At 38.4% G+C, this 20266-nt stretch overlaps 1 protein-coding gene across 1 annotated transcript in view; it reads right to left on the bottom strand.

Annotated features, from left to right (window-relative positions):
* LOC139717552 (receptor-type tyrosine-protein phosphatase eta-like) overlaps positions 1 to 20266 on the bottom strand; it is a 50525-nt gene that overhangs the window by 14812 nt on the left and 15447 nt on the right. Inside the window, exons 12-26 of the mRNA XM_071629061.1 lie at positions 19466 to 19590; positions 17669 to 17804; positions 16099 to 16192; positions 15153 to 15313; positions 13841 to 14125; positions 12587 to 12889; positions 10232 to 10498; positions 9170 to 9313; positions 8255 to 8401; positions 7333 to 7430; positions 6254 to 6440; positions 4679 to 4821; positions 2674 to 2806; positions 1505 to 1677; positions 211 to 370 (exon numbers count right to left, since the gene is read on the bottom strand). Coding sequence (XP_071485162.1) covers positions 211 to 370; positions 1505 to 1677; positions 2674 to 2806; positions 4679 to 4821; positions 6254 to 6440; positions 7333 to 7430; positions 8255 to 8401; positions 9170 to 9313; positions 10232 to 10498; positions 12587 to 12889; positions 13841 to 14125; positions 15153 to 15313; positions 16099 to 16192; positions 17669 to 17804; positions 19466 to 19590 — 2556 coding nt within the window. The remainder of the gene's footprint in view (positions 1 to 210; positions 371 to 1504; positions 1678 to 2673; positions 2807 to 4678; positions 4822 to 6253; positions 6441 to 7332; positions 7431 to 8254; positions 8402 to 9169; positions 9314 to 10231; positions 10499 to 12586; positions 12890 to 13840; positions 14126 to 15152; positions 15314 to 16098; positions 16193 to 17668; positions 17805 to 19465; positions 19591 to 20266) is intronic.

The raw sequence follows: 20266 nt of genomic DNA, 5'->3' as shown, positions 1-20266 counted from the left end.
CAGTCGCTTAACCCATCGAGACTCCCTGATGTTGCTATATGACACACATTTCCCATAGACACCTGCTCGAGTATACTCAGGACTCATCTTCAACGATTTAATACATAATCTCAAAGCAATCTGTGGAATTTAGCAAGATTGTAGGAAGATGCTCTTTACAGGCAAGCAGTTACTAATTGGAGTCAATTTCATGAAATGTGACGAACTCACCAGAATGAGGAAGTTGGACAGGACCGGCAACTACTGGGTCACTGGTCGCTACGCTGTTGTTCACACTGATTGCAAAGGTGTAGCTGAATCCTGTTGGCAGGCCTGTAATGGTTTCACCTAAGCGGGTCGACGGGTAGCTGTATGTTCTCATGACGTCAGTCTGCAGGAAATGGTGTGAGTCAATTACAGAAACAAATATTCTTTTGATATTCTTTTGTGCAATAGTCACAGAGTCACTTCTTTATAGTCACATCAGAAATGTGAATGAAAAACTTCTGTCTGTGGTGCATCCATGATATTACATGATTAGCTGCTCAGATTAATAGATATGACTATTAGATTTGCATAATAATAAGAATAATAATGATAAGGTCTTATTTATCGTGGATAGCCTCTTCAGTGTTGCCACTGCTCTACCAGAGGGCCCTGTCATTATTATTACCCCTGAGTTACCAGATACCCATTTATAGACCTGGGTCGAGGGGGACATAGCGGGTAAAAGCATCTTGTCCAAGATTGTAAGCACTGAGTGGGTTCGAAGTCAGGTTCTCCGCTTGGGAGTCGGGAGTCTTATCCACTATGCTAATTGATAAATTGTGACCGTGCACCTCAGAACGAACATAAAGTCGCACACACTGATTTTGCGTGAGGACTGAAAATAAGTGAAATGGGTCAACCTAGCCGAAAATGACTTTTTCATATTTTCTGAAAGAGCGGGTCTTCTTTTACATTATGCTAAAATTTGGGATCATAAAACTGGCAGGAAAGTTTCCTTTTAGCAGTTTATCTCGAGCATTTTTGGTAGAATAGTGTGATTAGGTGTGTCCTTAGAATCCCTTTTTCATTTCTGAAAAACCTTGTCCACACTCTTCACTTTCAACTCTAATAACTTTTGAAAAGAAGTGCTACTGCTTTGAAGGTTGGCATTAATTATGAACAGAATGTGTTAATGAGGCATGCTTAATTTCAGTTTAATCTGATAATCCCTTCATTGTTGTTACTCTGGTGGTTTACTTCCTGTTTTTTGTCCCATTCATCGCACAGCCAGCACGGTTTGGTAAAGATTAAGCGCTTGAATAGACACTGTACTTCAGAGCCTCTTTTCTCAGTTCACACTTTTCCTGAGTTTGTGCTTTCTTTCCAATATTTAGATAGGTTAGGAGAGTCCATTTGATTTGAGTTATACATCATTTTAAAGCTTAAAGTCTGCTCTTTCAGAATCTGGTCTTAACTAAAAATTCATGTCTGGCGACTTTTTGTTTGTTTTGAGGTGCAGGGTCACAATTGGTCTTACGTTATCACCACTGGAGAGGCTAGTTCCAAGGACTTGAATGATGTATGCCTCAAGGATACCATTGGCTGACACAGGAGGAGACCAACTCAGCTGGACAGAGTTTGGAGACGTCACACTGGCTTGTGGGTTCACCACTTGTGATGGCGCTGGAAATGTATCAAACACAATCTTCACTATCGATGGGGTCATTCATAGAACATTAAAACAAATTGAAAAGGTACATGTACACATGATAAAGTGACATATAAAAAGAAGATTATGCTATTGAAAGGCTCAATGTCAATGATATGTCTTTATGATTTGTATCATTTTGCATGCAAATGCCTATATCTATGGTAAAAGCAATTACGATATATCAAGTGGGGATATTCTTGCACAGGCAATGAATGAGAGACACAACCATCAGGTGTTTGTATTTCCTCAGCTTTTTACAAAATATTAAGACAGCTCCATGTATGGAGTGGTAGAATTTATTGTGGTCCTTGAGTAGGGAAACCAATACTTTGAAAAACCCAAAACAAATTACACTGAACAAAGATGGTGACATAGCAGCTTCACCGTAAGAATGCACGCGTAGAAGGCGCACATATTTCAGAAATTAAGCAATGCAATTCTATTGCAATGCCATTCGCTTAACCCGTTGAGGACGGTTTGATTTTGCTACAACATGCATTTCCCATAGACACCTGCCCAAGTATACTTGGGACTCGTCCTCATCCATTGGGTTAACAAGGTCACCTGTGTAGAATTTATGCATGTTTTCTTCTTTTGTTCTAATTCCTTGAGCCCCTACTCATGCATTCTTACGGTGAAGCTGCAATGTCATTATCCTTGTTCACTGTGAATGTGATGTGTTATAAATTTTGAAAAAATTCTTATCCATTATCCCAATCACTATCAATTCTGAAACTCTGTACACAGTATAATCAATTCATAGTTGTTCAAAAGTAAAAGTCTAAAAATCATCCGGAGTTCTCCTTTGCTTCAAAGCAAAAGAGTGTAACAATAAATATCAAATTGTGATAAACAGCTTGGAGTGGAGTCTATGGCATGGAATGACTTGTATGCTTCAAGCATGGAGGATCAGCCCCTGCGGTTGCTTATTGAGAAGAAAGAGAGCAACTGAAAAATCATAGAATACAAGGGCAATGAAGGGATAATGAACATACTTCCTGGGAACGTTCTCTGCGTCCGTTCCACAGTATCACTGTCCTGCCCGTTAAACCGTGCAGCTACTGTGATGGTGTATTGTGAAAATGGCGTCAGCCCTTCAACTGTGTAGCTGGTCTGATCGCCTGGAATCTGCAAACAAGAGATGAGCGTGACACTTGATGTAATGCTGAGGTGACTCACTGTTTATGATGATGACACAATCTGTGTTTAAAGCATTTATTCTTAAAACGCCGTAAAAATTATACATACTTATTCTCATGTTTACATCTTTTCTAGGCTAAAAATCAACACTTATTCTCTTACATCTACCATAAAATGATGATTAAGTTTTGAAAGCTTAAACAAAACGTTGTTTCCTACAAATATTCTCATGAAAGGAAGGACAGCTCATGAATTAAACAGAAAAAAAAAACAAAGCCTGAAAATATGAAGTTTTTACACATCATGAAGTCATTTGATGATTTCAATTTTACAAATTGGTATTGTATCCTTTGATCAGCTTAGAAAATACCATTCTTGGTCTCATGCTTACAACATTGCTTACACTTTACTCAGTTTCCATATAGGTATCTTCCTGTGTGTTAGAAGTTAAAAGGTCCCTGAAATACATAGAAAAAAAAAACTAAAACAAGTTTGTACAGCTTAAAGCCACAGTGTGAAGTCAATGTTTTTTGACATGTAAACATATTTTGTAAATAACAAATATGAAAGAAATCCACATGCCATGACAAAGACGAATGGGAAATTAGCTCCTTAAATGACAATCAAATGGTCGTAACTACTTTGTAGTTTGTCAATTTTGCTTAACGCAATAAAGACCATTCCCGACTATACATGGGCAGGTGTCTATTAAGCTAAATGCATATCTTACAGAAAAATCAACCCATCCTCAATGGGTGAAGGTAGATTAATCTGCTCTACTCAATTTCATTGCATTCATCGAATAAAGCTATCTCCTCCCATATGAATTCACACTGAGGTATTTCTGCTATATGACAATTCCTGCTTGCTTGCAACTCACTTGTGGCCCCTTGATTTGCCTGATTGCCAATAAATGACAAAATGATGGTGATGAAATGTATGTCAGTTGGTGCTTTCTATACAATTATATTTGATATAAAGAGATAGATATTCATCAACAGCAGAGCGGGAGACAATGCTTTTGGGACGGCTGCACCGCGATTGTGGAACGATCTATCACGGTTAGTCCGCATTTCCTCATCCCTTGATGTCTTCAAGAAGAATCTTAAGACTTTTCTTTTTAATGCTAGTCTGTGACTGAATTTTGTTGTGAAATGCAGCGAAACCAGTCATTGACTGTGTAAGAGCGATATACAGTCAAACCTGCCTTAGCGGCCACCTGTCTATAGCGGCCACCTGTCTATAGCGGCCACTGCAAAATCTCCCCGAGAGAAAAGCCCTGTTAAAGACCCTGTGTATAGCGGCCACCTCTCTAACGCGGCCAGCGGCCACAAATTTTGTTTCCCGCGGGAGATATTAACCTGTCTATAGCGGCCAAAGACCCAATGGAGCCGTAGCCAAGCCGATAATTCAGCGTATTTTTCTGTTTGGTAGCTGTGCGAGCAACGTTCAGTGATCGCCACCGCTGCATTCATCCCTTATTCAGCCATAATAATGCACGATTCTTCACGACAATAAACATGCTACTGTGCAACAATTTCACATACACCGGCATGGTTTAATGCATGAAACACACGGTGTATGCATTACGTACACACATACACTGTAACACCTATGTACATGTAAGGATACAACGGTGATACATGTACATGTAAGCAATGCACACAAATTTGGATTACCTGTCTATAGCGGCCACCTGTCTATAACGGCCACCTTTTCCGTCTCCCTTGGGTGGCCGCTATAGACAGGTTTGTGTGTATATAAATGATCCAATTGTATTGCATTGTATTGTACTGTATTGTATCAATTTTCAATCGATTAATCCTTTTACTATCATTTTAATATTTTACTTGCACTCACCAGTGTATCAGAGACATCATTTCCAGCTTCATCCTTGGCAACGATGTGGTATTGGGACACGTCGTTGTCGGGGGCAACCCAGACCACAGTGATGGTTGTGCTGGTCACTGCGGACGGCTCCAGGTCCTGTGGCACGGCCGACTCTGTTTTGCAGTAAAACATACAAAAGGGCAACAGTGACGCAGCTTCTCCAAAACCTCTGACCTTTACAACCACATTTTACCACTTCTCACACATGACTGGAAATACGGAATGCTGTGAACAATGAGTTAAGCATGAAGAATTTGCACTGGAAGGAGTGTATACAGTATGTCCCAAAAAAAATTACAACAGGGCCCTCCGCAATGATATCTTAAAAAATAGTGAATCAATCTAAATACAAATTCAGGGTATGAAACTATAACTCATTGCCCACATCTGACAGAAAACCCCACTCAATTTGCTTCATTGGTCAAAGAGAAATACGGAATTTTGTAGAGGATGTCGGGAATCTCTTCTGTCCAAGTTCTGTCTATTATTCACACACAAGATCATCAAAATGCTAAAGTTGGAAGAATCCGATTCATGACATGCTTTACAACAAACCACATTTCTCTGTGACCGCTTAACCAAATCGAATGGGGATTTCTGCATAATAGAGCTAAAATGTTATGTTTTAGGACCCTGAAGTAGCATTAAAAAAATTAATCATATTGGACATTATCAATGCGAATATCTGATTGTAATTTTTTGGGGACCTTCTGCAGTAAGTCGCCCCAAAAATTACAATCAGATTTTCAAATTGATAACACCTCATATGATCAACCTGTCTAAGGGCTACTTCAGGGTCTTAAAATATAACATCTTAGCTCTATTTTGCAGAAAACTCCATTCAATTTGGTTAAGCGGTCACAGAGAAATGTCGATTGTTGTAAAGCATGTCATGAGTCTGATTCTTCCAGTTTTAGCAATTCAATGCTCTTGTGTGTGAATAATAGACAGAATTTGGACAGAAGAGATTCCCGACATCCTCTACAAAATTCCTCATTTCTCTTTGACCACTGAAGCAAATCGAATGGGGTTGTCTGTAAGATGTGGGCAATGAGTTATAGTTTCATACCCTGAATTTGTATTTAGATTGATTCACTATTTTTAAAGATATCATTGCGGAGGGCCCCGTTGTAATTTTTTGGGGGACATACCGTATATGAGATTCTGACATTATGCTGTACATGTATCTCCATGCATGGAATTTTCCCTAATGTATACACCTGAAAAGAAGAAATAACTAATGGTTCCTTCTTCATTTCAATCTGAAATCAAATGCAAAAGCAAATCAATAGAATGGACAATGTATAGCCTTGCAAGAATTATTTAGACAATCCTGTGTGCTGTAATAAATTGAAGAGGAGAAGCATGAAAACAGAGAATAAAGCAAGCATTATGAGAGTGAGCTTTAGGGTAGCACACAAAAACTTCATACATTGTACACTTCTTGTAGAGAAATGCTGTTCATTTTTCACAGATGACTGTGAAAAACAAACAAACAAACAAACAAACAAACAAACAAACAAACAAACAAACAAACAAACTCACTTGTACTGACTGTAGTGGTCAAGGAAGTGGCACTGGTTTTGACCAGTGATGGATTTTCAGTGCCTCGGGACACAGTAGTGACCGAAAAGGAGTACACAGTGGCTGGTGATAGATTGGTCAGCAAGATGAACGGCTCCACAGGCGTGGCACTAATGACGTTCTGGGAAACATCCTCTCCATATGAAACCTTTAGCAAATGGATGGGGAAATATGGCATTGGTTACTGTTGATTAATTGTTATTACTGAAAATGTGTATGCTACAAGAATAGATGTGTGCTCCAACTGTGTGCTCCAAGGATATGCATTTAATTTGATAGAAAATAAGATGTACAATGAGGTGCTTAGTTAAAATCATGATGTGATATACGTTTGACAAAAAGATATGCTTATTACCAATTTTGTTAAAATGAAACAAGTATGTACATGCAAATAACAAATATCTCATTCTACTTCTTATAAAGTGTGCATGAAATATACATACAATGAATAAACATTTGAATAGCACATTAACAAATATTTTTTTCATGCAGACACGCCTGTGGCATAATATTGAGGAAATAATAAAATTCACTAAACAGCATGAACACTCAATTTGCAGCAGTTCCAATATAAGTTCTCTTTAAGATCCAGTTCAGTTTTTGGAACCAGTTCAGTTTTTGGAACAAGAATGTGGTATACATTTGACAAGGCTTTATTTATACTTGATATTATATGATACAGAAGAGGCTTATGCATACTTACAACAGAGAAATTTAGACAAGAAAATTTTCAGCCGAACTTTTAGAACTGTTCAGCAATGGATTTTTACAACTGCTTTTAAACAGAAGAACAAAGCATCACGAAAGAAGCCATGATTTCCTTGTTTGTGCAGAATGTTGCAAATTAAAGATCCAGTCAGTGGAGAAACGGTGCATATTCAAAATATGTGTATTTCCATGCCCAATGATTGTAAGAACGTCCCACATTAAGTAATTTTTTTTTTCTGACACTAAGTGTGGTCTCAAATTACATGTGAATAAAAAGAAAAAAATCCTTATGTGCGATATATTCGGAATTAAAAGTGCTTCAAAAGTCTCACTCGGAATCCAGTATAGTCAGTGTTGGAGAGAGTCCATTCCACTCTGGTCTCATTGGTGGTTACATATGGTGTGCTGAGACCTGAAGGTGGTCTGGGAGCTGAACAGACAAACAAAAACCAAGATCTTTACATACGCCTTTAAAATTAACAATTTAAAGAACCGTACAGTACTGGTTTTTGGCCAGTCAATCTTATTAGGATCGCTTTTTTGGATTATATCTCAGCCATTTCAAGACCAATTTTGATCAAATAAATGTTGAATCCTCCTTGGAACAACATGCTCTTTCATATTTCATAAGAGATTTCTCATTATCTCACAAAAACAAATCTTATAAACTTGACATTATAGGTCTCAACCAAAACTATATGATCCCTTTAACTTAGGAATCCTTACTGAAGGATCATGTTTGCACAGACTAAGTGTTCATTACTTAGATGCGACAATATTGACACTCACATTGTTTTTATGGCAGATTAATGGTGAAGCCCAAATTTACTGGACAGGAAATCTGTAACAGCAGTTTGCTTTCACTACGTTTTACCCTAACAAAATATGAATGAACTTAGAATAAAATGAATGACACGGATATGTTTTTCAAAGTCAGAGATTCCTTATTTGCAGTTGATTAACTTTGATTTATAGCAAACTGTCATAAAACCATGTAACATCATCACTACATAAGGAGAATAAATGCCTTTAAAAATGTTGTGCAAAATTTCAATTTTTACAGTAAATCTTTCACAATGCTCAGGCCTAAACCAAGCAATTCAGTGCAGAGTAGTGCAAAGTTGATGAATGAAAAACAAATAAATGGATAGAATTAGCAGACAAAACTAGACACAAAAGCTGAAAGGTGCATGACTAGGCAGCCATTTTCTAGGACCCACTAATTTACTCAGCATGATGATCTTTGAATGTTACCTAGAAGGAATATGTCCGATTCAGCAGGCGTGCTCTCTATCAGGCTTCCAGTTGTAGCTTCAAGAACAGACCTCAATTCCACTCTGTACTCTCTCCCTGAGGTCAGCCCATCATGAATCTCCCATTCCTGTCTGGTGCTGTTGATTCCTGGTTACGTGACACAAACCAACATCTCAAATAATCATAGCCATGATGCAAATTAACTCTTTATGTGCCACATCACACGTCCGAATCACTCGACTGATGGCATGCCAAGTTCGCACATTCGGCTCAAACACACACATCCGCCCAAACCGATCGATAAATTGCCAAATGCCAGAGAACATTGAAAGCGTTTCTTGTGATTCCATTCCTGTCACATGTAGCTTGCATTTTATGAGGTGATAGACTACCAAGCGGTGTTCCCTACTAAATTTGTGAGTAAATTCTAAGTTTATTTCAATGTTTTGTGTGCAAAAGTCTTACTAAGAGGGAAGAATTCATATAAAGTGTATGCAGCAGAGTGTCATATTCTGTCCTGTGATGCAACTATTTACCAGTAATGATTTACAAATTCTTTGTTGTATAACCAGCAAAGTCAAATTACAGGCATCTTAATTCTGAGATGTTCACACTGACATTCAATTCCATTCAAGTTTATTTCCACAAATTCAGATAAAAAACCAAACATACAGATAGACAATCAATAAAATCAAAATATACATATACAAACCAAAAATTACTTCAGGTAAGTACATAGTCAAAATTAAAAAGTGTGTGTTGCAGATTGACATAACAATTTGAGTAAATGGTGGTGGAAATCAGCAGTATAGGCCATTGGCCTTTCGAGGCTGATCCCATTAACAAATTAAATCAAAAATTGTTTTTATATTGATAGACATTTCTTGTCCATCATCGATAGAGCGTGAAACTTACTGAGAGGGAAGAACGGTTCATCAGGAATGAGATCAAGAAGGAAGTATGCGATTGGATAATTGACCTCGACAGGGGGCGACCATGTCAGTGTGAACTCATCATCCCTGACATCCGAGACAACAAGATTCTGTGGACTCCGAGGATCTAGAAAAAGCAAACAAAAAATGGCAGTGGGTAGTCAAATATCCAAGGGTATAGTTCTTAGAATTATGTGTACAAACAGTCCAATAAAAATCTATGAAGTAATCATTTGTTTTCTTGGTTTTCCGTATACATATTATTTGTTTTCAAATATTTAACTTCATTCTGACTAAATTACAAAGCAAACGATTTCATAAATAGAATAATATCTTTTGAGGCTTTTCTTCTAATTGATATGACAACACATAAATTCTGAAGCCACAGACTCTGCTCCTAACAACAAGTCTTTAACACATTGAAAACGAGCCCCGAGAATACTCAAGCAGGTGTCTATGGTAAACGCATGTTATAGCAAAACCAACCTGTCCTCAAGTGTGTTAAGCTATAATGATAAAGTTTCATAGTAGCGATAGTGATATCGCAGTACATAGATACAGCATTTCACACAGATATATTACATACATGCAGCTAGCGCAACAATTTTGTTGATTTGCTGGGCACGCAATGTACAAACAGCAAAACTCCTATGACGTATAATAACCATCCAGTTACAATTCTTGTTCTAAGTTGTGTGAGGAGCTTGCCGTCATTTTTCGGTAGAAAAAATGAAATCATGCTTTCAACGTTTATGGTACACATCTTTCTTGTATCAATGCAGGCATATTAAAGAACATGAAAAGGTTTCACTATAGTAACTCCATATCTGTTTCCTAAAGATGTATAATTTCTTCACGTACAGCTTGAGATGAAAAGGATTTTTTACATCAGGTCACTACCTTTACACATACTATTGATACAAAGAGCTACACAGTCATGTAGTGATGGTATTACTAGTTAACTTTGCTGAACATTTCTGGTTGCAATTCAAATTGTCAAATGTCCCTGCGCAAGTGGAACAATACCAGAAAGTTGAATACGTACTTGTGTATGCTACAACAGTCTGTGGATCACTGCGCGTTTCGTAGTTGTCTGGGTAGCCGCTCACTGTGTAGATGTTAAAGACATACTCCTTGCCCGGTGCTAGGCTGCTGGCGGTGACCTGTGAGGCGGTCACTGGTGAAGGTGTGCTACCTTCCATAGGAGTCTGCTCAATTACGTAGCCATACAGCACAGGGTCCACATCAGCCCAGTCGAGGGCGACTGTAGTCTCAGTGGTTGTGACCGACACATCGCCGACGGGTAGAGGTGCTGGAAGAAGAAGCAAATTGGAAAGATTACAATCATGCTTCTGATTCTGGTTTTATACCATGACCTACAATAACAACACCACATGCCAGCTTTTTTTCTTTTCTTGATAATTATACGCAATACATGTTTGATAACAGTTTGATAACACATTTGGCATATGATATCAACCTTGTACACAAGCATGAAGACTTATATATTACATTAAACACAACCTGTCATTATCAAAATTAGTACATCAAACAAAAGTCAAGGACATTTGCACTTTTTAAATTTGGTATAACCAAAATTAGTCTTAAACAGAATTTTTGCAGTCTAATTCTATTTCAAGCAGAACAGAACCTTAGTATTCATGTTATGATAATCTCGAAAAAAAGAAATCTATCACAATAAGATTTCAGTCCATATATCTATTCACATTCTACTGTTCAACATTGTGATGGGCTAAGTAAAATATAGTGGATAACAGAAGATTGAAGGAGAGGTTTATGACGGACCTTCTTACAGTCACTGCAAGACCATGATTTTGTTGATGATCTTGTGGATGACAAGCATGTGCAGGAAAATACAAGTCACTGAAACAACTATGCAAACCAAAGTAGCGTCAAAATCACTTCCCCTCCTCCCCCCCCCCCCCCCCCCCACCGACACAAAAGAGTTGGTGACAATATCAAATTCAATCAAAGTTACAGGAATAGATCTCCTACTAACAGATGACATGATGTAACTATCGGGAGAGTAAAGTGACAGACAATGCAGGAGTGTACAAAAAGACATGAAGACAAATTAAGTCGGGACTGCCGCCACTCATGCTACGGCTCCCAACTAGCCTAGAAACAGCTCAAATCAAGGACAAGCTTCCTTCACTTGGTCCAACCCTTGACTGAATCCCCACAGGTGGGCAGATGTCGACTATGGGAGGAGAGACACAGCAGCAACCATCATCATGACAAGCTACCTCCCCCTACTAAGGAGCAGCTACTGCCGAAAGCCAATATAGACCGAACTGGAGAAATCTAGGGAAATGTTTCATGTGGATACTGTCATGATCCACTGCTGCCATTCAACATAAATTTCATAATCATTCAAGGCATCAGTCAACATAGCCATCATGATCATCACCACCATTACATGACCCATTGTAATCACTGCTGTCTTTGTTAAAGGGGCACTCCAGACGATTTTCATAATTTCACATCATGGACTTCATAAATTGACAGCTCCATGTATAGATTTGTGGAATACATTGTGGTCCTTGAGCAGAAGAACCAATAGTCTGAAAAATCTTAAATAAATTACGAATAAACAATGTTGATGACGTAGGAGGGTCACATACATGCATTAAAAAAAAAATAACAACAACCGTTCAGTCCCATTACAAATTACTCGCATAACAAGTTCACTTTTGGAGGATCTATGCATGCCTTTTTCTTTTGTTCTGCTTCCTTGAGCCCAAACTCATGCATTCTGTTCCTGCGTTCAGACGATCCCCTGCTATATGCGGGGGAAGTTAGGAGAAATGTAACTTTTTTTCGGTCAACTATCCACACATGCACTGAATTCCCCCAACTGAAAGAGAGACAAAATCACGGCTGGTGGTTTCAGCTGAGTGTTAGGTCACCGTACGTGGTGCTGTAGGGTGCGCAATTGCAAATACAAACGTGTGTAGTAGTTCTTCACCACCACATTCCAAGCATGCGCACTTATGAGGAAAACAGCTGCGCCAGAGGATCAAGGTCAGTCCCCCACCAGAATTTGTTGCCGGACTTGACAAGCTTGCCGGGGGAGCGGGGGATGATGTCCCAGCCAAGCGTTCAGATGATGGGCTTGCCAGGGAAAGTCCTGGCAAATGGGACATTCCCCGCAAAGTGGGGGATTGTCTGAACGCACGATTAATGGTGAAGCTGCTATGTCATCATCTTTGTTCATTGCAATTTGTTATAAATGTTGGAAACATTCTTATATTCCTCATCCAAATCATTAAAAGTCTAAACTGTTGTTCAAATGTTGTAGTCTGAAAATCATCCAGAGATCTCCTTTAACAATCACATTCTATTTTTGTTGTTGTTGTTGTTGTTTATACAAAAGTACCTGTTCTGTACGAGATGCGTCCGATACCATCATCCGTATCCACTCCATTCAGGCGTGTTTTCAAGTTAACTGTGTACAACTCTCCAGGACTGAGGCCGTAAATGAGAAGCGAACCCTGCGCATCGTCACCGAGGGAGCTGACAGATATGACTTGTGGTGATCGCTGCGAGCCGGGCCTGTCATTGTGGTCAGGGCTGAAGCTTATAAGGTACTGGTTGAAATCTCCTGGGGGCAAGACGTCCCATAACACGGTGAAGGAGGTGCTGGTGGTCACTGCTGAAATCATAAGGTTGATCGTTGTACCTGGATTGGAGTATTAAAGGGAGAGGAATGGTGACAAGAAGAATGTACATTGTATATAGCATACCTGCCAACATTTCAAGATGAGATATCTTACTCGTGGATTGCAAAAATCTTATTTTATATGCAAATTGAAGTTAAAAATCTTACTTTCAGTCAAATCTTCAGAAAATACACATGAAAGGTATATCTAAATATTTTTTTAAAATCTGATTTCTCTGACAGAAAATCTGATTTTGCTATTTTGAACGTAAAAAATCTTACTGAATCTGATAAAATCTTACTAGTTGGCAAGTATGATATAGATTTTGATTGACAAGACAGGAAACTGCATTATCATCATTCAGATAGAGTACATCAAAATAGTCTTAGGACAGACCACACAGTGTGCTATCACGTGGATGATGTGACAAGGCTTGTCGTCGACACTTATTTTTTTATGTCTGGCAGCCACTTTGCGCCACTGAAATCTTTAGATCTGAAATTTTGGTGATCCAAAAAAGACATGTTATGGCATGAAATAAATGCAATCATCTCCATGCATATCTTTACACACTTTACTGTTTGACGATGACTGAATTTCAATATGATGAAAGAAAAATTGCCGGACCCAAGGACTTCACTGTAACAGTAGTTGCCTGTAGTAAACCATGGCCAGCATTGCAAGTACTCTATCAGACAAAGTCAACTGAGCAATTAATAGGATAGCTTGTGTGCCTGCTGCCATGATACACAGTGCACGCATATCCTTCCTTTCTGAAGCTGCAATGTTAATTGACAGACACTGTGGGATATGATTTATAAATCTGCAGTTATATCAATGACTAGGGGCATACGTCAAAGACTCTGGTTATATATGAAAGAATATGAAAGCTCCTTCATTCTAATCATTCATGAACACCACTGAAATACATTGACCACTTCATTATAGGATAATGGAAAACTGATACCCACCAGTATCTTGGGACAACGCTGTTGTGCTTGCCAGGTTTTCATCACCGATAAGCGAGTAAATACTGAAAGTGTACTCTGTCATGGCAGTCAACCCAGCGACTGTCAGGGTTTGTGCTGTCAGTCCATCCTGGTGATCTACGATATGCCCAGACGGTGGTACCCCACCACCAGGGGTATAATCAATCCTGTAGCGATCCACCCCACCATTGGCAGGTCTAAGCCACGATATGCTGATTTCATCGGTAGTGATCGTGTCAAAGGTGAGCTCAACAGGAGGCTCTGGTCCTGGGGCACAAGAGTGAAAAATTGTTGAACGCTTTACATATAAAATGTGCAATACGGAAAGAAGTATTGAGTGTGTCAGACAAATGGGTGTACACTACACATCATGGCATATCCTAAAATTTGTACATGTGACTCTCTTTGTTGTCTACCATAGCACTATAGCACCATAGTGCTTTCTAGGCAAGATAGCAAACTACTATCAGATAAATCTGAGCAAGGCAAGACTGATCAACTGATTTACTGCAGCATGATCATTCATTAACTTGAGGCAGCAGCACACCATTTGTTATAGAAGGTTTGACATCATAAAGTGTAAATAATTGAGTCAGCAATTCTAATTGAGATATTCAAAACTATTTTGCCACAAATGTGGTTCAAGGCCAACATTTGTCATTCTATTGACAGCTAACTACTTATATTCAAATTTTCATAGAACATATACATTTTACATATGATAACATCTTCTTAATGTACTACACACAGAGTAATTTACTTTATGAAACCTTCAATTCAAGACACAGACTAGACCTAAGAAGAATTAAAGTGTACTAAACCCTGAAAGTTTACATATTTTGATAAATCAGATCATACAATTGTACCTCTATAACAATTTGGCATTTGTGCTCTGTGTGCTCAAGTTCTGCTCCGTAAGCGATGGTACTAATGTGTATATGTTCTAGCCATATATGCATACAATTTTACAAATAACATCAAGATTCCATTTTGATCAGTTAGTTGATTGTGTGCACACATTGCATATCACTATTGTTCAAGATGTATTTGCTAAATACTTCAAAAATATATATCAACAGTGCAAATGCTTGAATGAAAAAAAAATTCAGGTGATTGACTAGTCTATTTCAAGTCGTTTTTTCATACTCTTTGAAATTTACATTTAAACCCCAATAAATAAAAGCCAGATTGACAAAAAATAGAAATATTTTGCAGAGGGCATGTTTGAAGAATATTCTACAAATAAAGCAAACTTAACATAATACTCAAGTATCGGTACACTTAAAGGACTCACGTGTAAACTGAGACCTCTGCTGTCGATTTCTCCCTTCTGGTACAACATAGAAGATGTATTCTGTACCAGGGTCCAATCCACTAAAAGTGTACTCTGCACTATTCTGTGATGGCACCTCTTCACCCCCAGTTCCATCCGCGTTGGTGTAGCCAACAGTGTAACTGTAGGAATCAGCAGTATTATTATTCTGTAAACATGCAGTCACTCACTTTGAGGTAGGATGTGTCTTTATTTGTCATTGATAAAGGCATTCTAATTTCACAAATTTTGCCAGGGTCAAGATTGGCAAAAGTAAAATGCATGCGGACGTTCTCGTTTACACTACATGCATTGAATGCCAGTGGCAATTCACAGAAATTTCATGCCGCAAAAAAAGGTTGCGAGGTCCAATTCAAACAAATTTCTTGCTTTACAGTAATCAGAATATAGATAAGGACTAATTCCATAATGATTCTTTTAACTTGACAACAAGAACTACAAGTACACATAATTTCACTCAGTCCCTTTTTTTCCATCAAAGAGTTTCTTACCTGTTATTTTGGAAGTTGGTGGAATTGCTGTCTTATTTCAATTGGGTAAAAGGAAGAGCCAAATTTTATCGGTCATACATCATCTTACACATGAGAATCTCAGCATTTGACCAAAGTATGCACCTGTCTGGTAACTTTTTGTTCAGTTTAGTACTTCGCAGTGATATACACACATTTGTATACTGTAAAACACAATATTTTTGTGGCATGAAATTTTCGCAAAATGGAGTTGACGACTTTTTTTCGCGGCATGAAATTTTCGCGAGTTGCCTCTAACATTCAATGCGTATAGTGTAGACAAGATCTTTCACATGCATTTTGATTTCAAGAATCTTGGCTCTCGCGCAATTCGCGAAATTAAAATGCATGTGAACATTCCTCGTTTTACAGTACACTGATATGATTGAGGGACTCACCTTGTGATTTCAGGGATGACTATCCATGTGATGAGAATAGAGTTGGTTTCAACATCCGAGGGCGCTACCCTAATGTCTCCTGGATCACCAATCACTGTATTTTGAAAGAGCATGATTCCTGATAAACGCATTGCCTACTACAGACTAAGGAATCAGGTAAGGTCTGTGCAATATCTTCAGGGATATCTCAAAGAAAGATCTACATTCAGCACAATTTTAATCAATTAACACAGGCAGACAAGGTTAGAGTGAATTATACTTAGCATTAAACAGAGGTAGGCAAGATGAACACCTGCAGTCAAAACAAAAGTCAATAAAGGCCAATAGCCACTTGACATAAGTCCAGTACAAAAGTATTTGATGCGTATCCATAAAAAGATCCTGTAGCTAGCGATACTACAAACTGTAATCTACAAACTTAATGAACGCCACAGCAGAAATATACAGGGTATATATCTCTATACCAGAGCAATTTATCCTTTGAATAGAATAACAGGAGAGCTGACACAAAAGAATACCTTACAGTTAAGAATTACTAACAGCAGCACATAACAAGATGCATACATCTTAACCTTTCAGTTTATAGCTAAATTCCCTCGTACATGTTTGTCAATTATCAAATGGACCACAGCACGTTGCCAACATCCACACATCAAAGTTAGGAAGATTCTAATGTGCAATCCATGAGATACTTGTGTGTTTATCATTTCAATTATTCATTCATTCATTCATTCATTCATTCATTCATTCATTCATTCATTCATTCATTCATTCATTCATTCAATGCCATTCATTCATTCATTCATTCATTCATTCATTCATTCATTCATTCATTCATTCATTCATTCATTCATTCATAAGTTTCCACACATATTACATTACATCAAGGGATATCAATGAATAATAACAAGCACTTGGAAATTAAGTGTATACAGACTTTAGAAACAATATTTCATGATACAGAATGAACTGAAATCAGTATAGAGTATGTTACATTCACATGAGATAATCACGATTATTAAGATTAATATCATGCATCTAAATATACCAAAATGATACCAAAATCAGGGAACTTGTACATTCTTATTGTCTGGATATGATGAGACATTTCTGTCTTTAAGGAGAATAGCTCCTTCAGAATAAGGGAAACTTAAAGGGCAAGTTTACCTTAATGTGAATTGAGTGAATGCAGAGTACATCAGGAAAAGTTTATAAAGGAAAATTGGATTATAGTCCATTAAAAAGTTGCAAATTTATAAAGGTTCTGTGCAGTCACTGCTGGATGAGAAGACTACTATAGGTTATGATGCCACATGCACAGAACAATGTATGGAAAATATACAGAGAATTCATACACAACTTTTGAATGGATTAACTGAATTTCCTCAAACTTTCACTGATGAAGTCTACTATCATTGTTGCATTCACTCAAGCCACATGCATATGAAGGTGAACTTGTCCTTTCATTCATGACAGCTGCAGTACAGGATTCTCATAATGTCTCAAACTGCAATTTGAAACTTGTCATATTGTTAACAAGAATGGGAAATAAAAAGGGTGAGCAACTTACATGTTTCTTCATCCATGGTCACACCAGTGCTGAGAACTTGCCCACTGCTGCTGTAGACAGAGACCAGGTATTGAGTCTGGCTGTCTAAGCCATCAAGGGTGATGGATCTTGTGAGGCCGTTATCTAATGGTGATGCCTGAATCAGAAGCCAGGGTTCAACAATGGTGTGCTTAAAATACTATCAAAAGGATCTAACAAATAAGAATGTCTACAGAGAGAATAGATTGCATTTCATATGAGACTTTCAGAAATATATACAAGTACCAACCTTTAAAGTACTTCTAAATTAATTTTTTAATAACTTACCTGTACTAATATCACTTTACAAATTTGTAAATTAGCTTTAGGCCTACTCATGAAAACCAAACATAAAAACACAAATTTTATGACACTGCATCTCACTATCTCCTGTTGATGTACGGAATTGTCATGACAATTCTGTAGAAAAAATTACAATTGCAACTAACTGGCAAATTGCACTACATTGACGTAAATACAGGTACCACTGACTTGATTAACGTGTTTAGTAGAAGCCATGATAAACTAGAAATGTCGCTACAGCAACTGGTTATACCCCCGCCAAACAACATTTCATAAGCTTTGGTCAAAACAACATTTCATAAGCTTTGGTCAAAAGACTGAGGAAGTAGTTAAATCCGCAAGATCTTTCCTTGATCTTCTGCCATTAATATGCCGTTACCATGGCAACGTACTTTCGGGTACTGTCGAAAAATGCGTCTTGCACATCTACAACCAAGGCACACATCTGTACCAAGTTTCATGGAAATTGGGCAAAAACTGAGGAAGTAGTTTGCAACACAAAGTTTTCCATCATTTTGGCTCATAATATGTGAGCTGTTACCATGGCAACATACTTTTTGTCACTGTCAAGAAATGTGTCATGCTGACCTATATCCTCAGACAAACATTCAATATGAATTCCATGAGAATTGGAAGAACACTGATGAAGCAGTTTTGCCATGAAGCATTTTGCCCTATATTTTACCAATAACATGCCGTTACCATGGCAACGCACTTTTTGCCACTGCGGAAATATGTGTCTTGCACATTAACATATTCAGATGAACATGTGTACCTAATTTCATAAATATTGATCAAAAACTGCGGGAGGAGTTCGCGACGCAAGATTTGTACCCATTTTTGCCCATAATATGCCGTTACCATGGCAACGTACTTTTGGGTACTGTCAAAAAATACGTCTTGCACATCTACAACCCAAGGCACACATCTGTGCCAAGTTTTATGGGAATCGGTTGAAAACTGAGGAAGTAGTTCGCGACGCAAGATTTGCAACGGACCGACCGCCCGACCGACCGCCCGACCGCCCGACCGACCGCCCGACCGACCGCCCGACCGACCGTCCGCTGATTCCTATATACCCCCTTCAAACTTCGTTTGGCGGGGGTATAATGAAATCATGGGCGAATGTACTCGAGCAATTAACAATTCAGTGCTAGAGCTGTATGTATAGCAACGCCGTAGGGCAATTTGCCAATCAGTTGCAATAAAAACATCTCAACAAAAGAATTCATGAATTTGAAAAATGGTAATACTATTGAAATAATTCCACAGCAATTTGAGCAATACTGAAAAAAAGAAAGAAGAGGAGACGACAGTCATAGCCATGCATGCATGTCAGCTGTCTTGACTGGGTATTAACAATGATATTGTAAGAGTTAAAGAGGTAGCTTGCTTCTTTGGCTTTTCATTCACGTGTCTAATCTTTCGCTGATGAGTAGGTGATCCCAACTTGAAAAGGATAGCTTCTCTACAAACCCTATCTCCTCGGGGATAATGGCACACACGATAGGCATCAAAACTTCCACCATTTGGCGACTGCCAGGAGATGTCAAGGCTGTCCTTTAAGGCAGTCAGCTCAAGAGTGTTAACTGGCTGCGGTTCTGGGTGGAAACACAGAGGGTGAGAAGGGTAAGGTATGGTACATGTGAGAAATGAGCGCATCCACAAATCAACCTTAACCCTTAGACTTTCAGATTCAGTCCGACCTTGATTATCCGGCTATCTATCTTACCCAAACTTCTCTATCATCAGGGCGTGTTCAAGCAGTGGGAAGATGACCAACAACAAAAAGATATTATAACCTCCATTAAAACTTCTACAAAACTTTACGCACTTTGCCTAATGATATCATCAGCAGAAATATGTTATGAATTTACACATTTCCATAAAATAACATACTACAATCTCAGGTACCTTAGCATAGATTATACAACCCTTGCAGTGTACGCTACCAATCTGAATTTACATATATTGCCATGAATTAACATACTATAATTTCAAGTAGGCTAGCATAGATTACACAACCATTGCAGTGTACGCTACCAATCTACATATGTAGCGTAGGTACCACTGGGTCAGCAGCTTTCTGGATATACTGTTTGTCCCACATTGGCCAAATCTCTTATTCAGAGGGGCCACATGGCCAGATACATGTAACAGAGGTCAGAGGTCAGTCTGTATTGCAATTTTGTCATCTCCCCTCCTCCTCCCGGACATTTTCATATGAAGTTGGTACTTGACATCATGTATTTAATAGTTTGGGCTTCACCCAATACC

The sequence above is a fragment of the Diadema antillarum genome, unplaced genomic scaffold, assembly GCF_040938485.1.
Source record: "Diadema antillarum isolate AM-2024a unplaced genomic scaffold, OU_Dant_1.0 scf00000077, whole genome shotgun sequence".
NCBI classification, from domain to species: domain Eukaryota; kingdom Metazoa; phylum Echinodermata; class Echinoidea; order Diadematoida; family Diadematidae; genus Diadema; species Diadema antillarum.
This window is presented reverse-complemented; position numbering and strand designations above follow the sequence as displayed.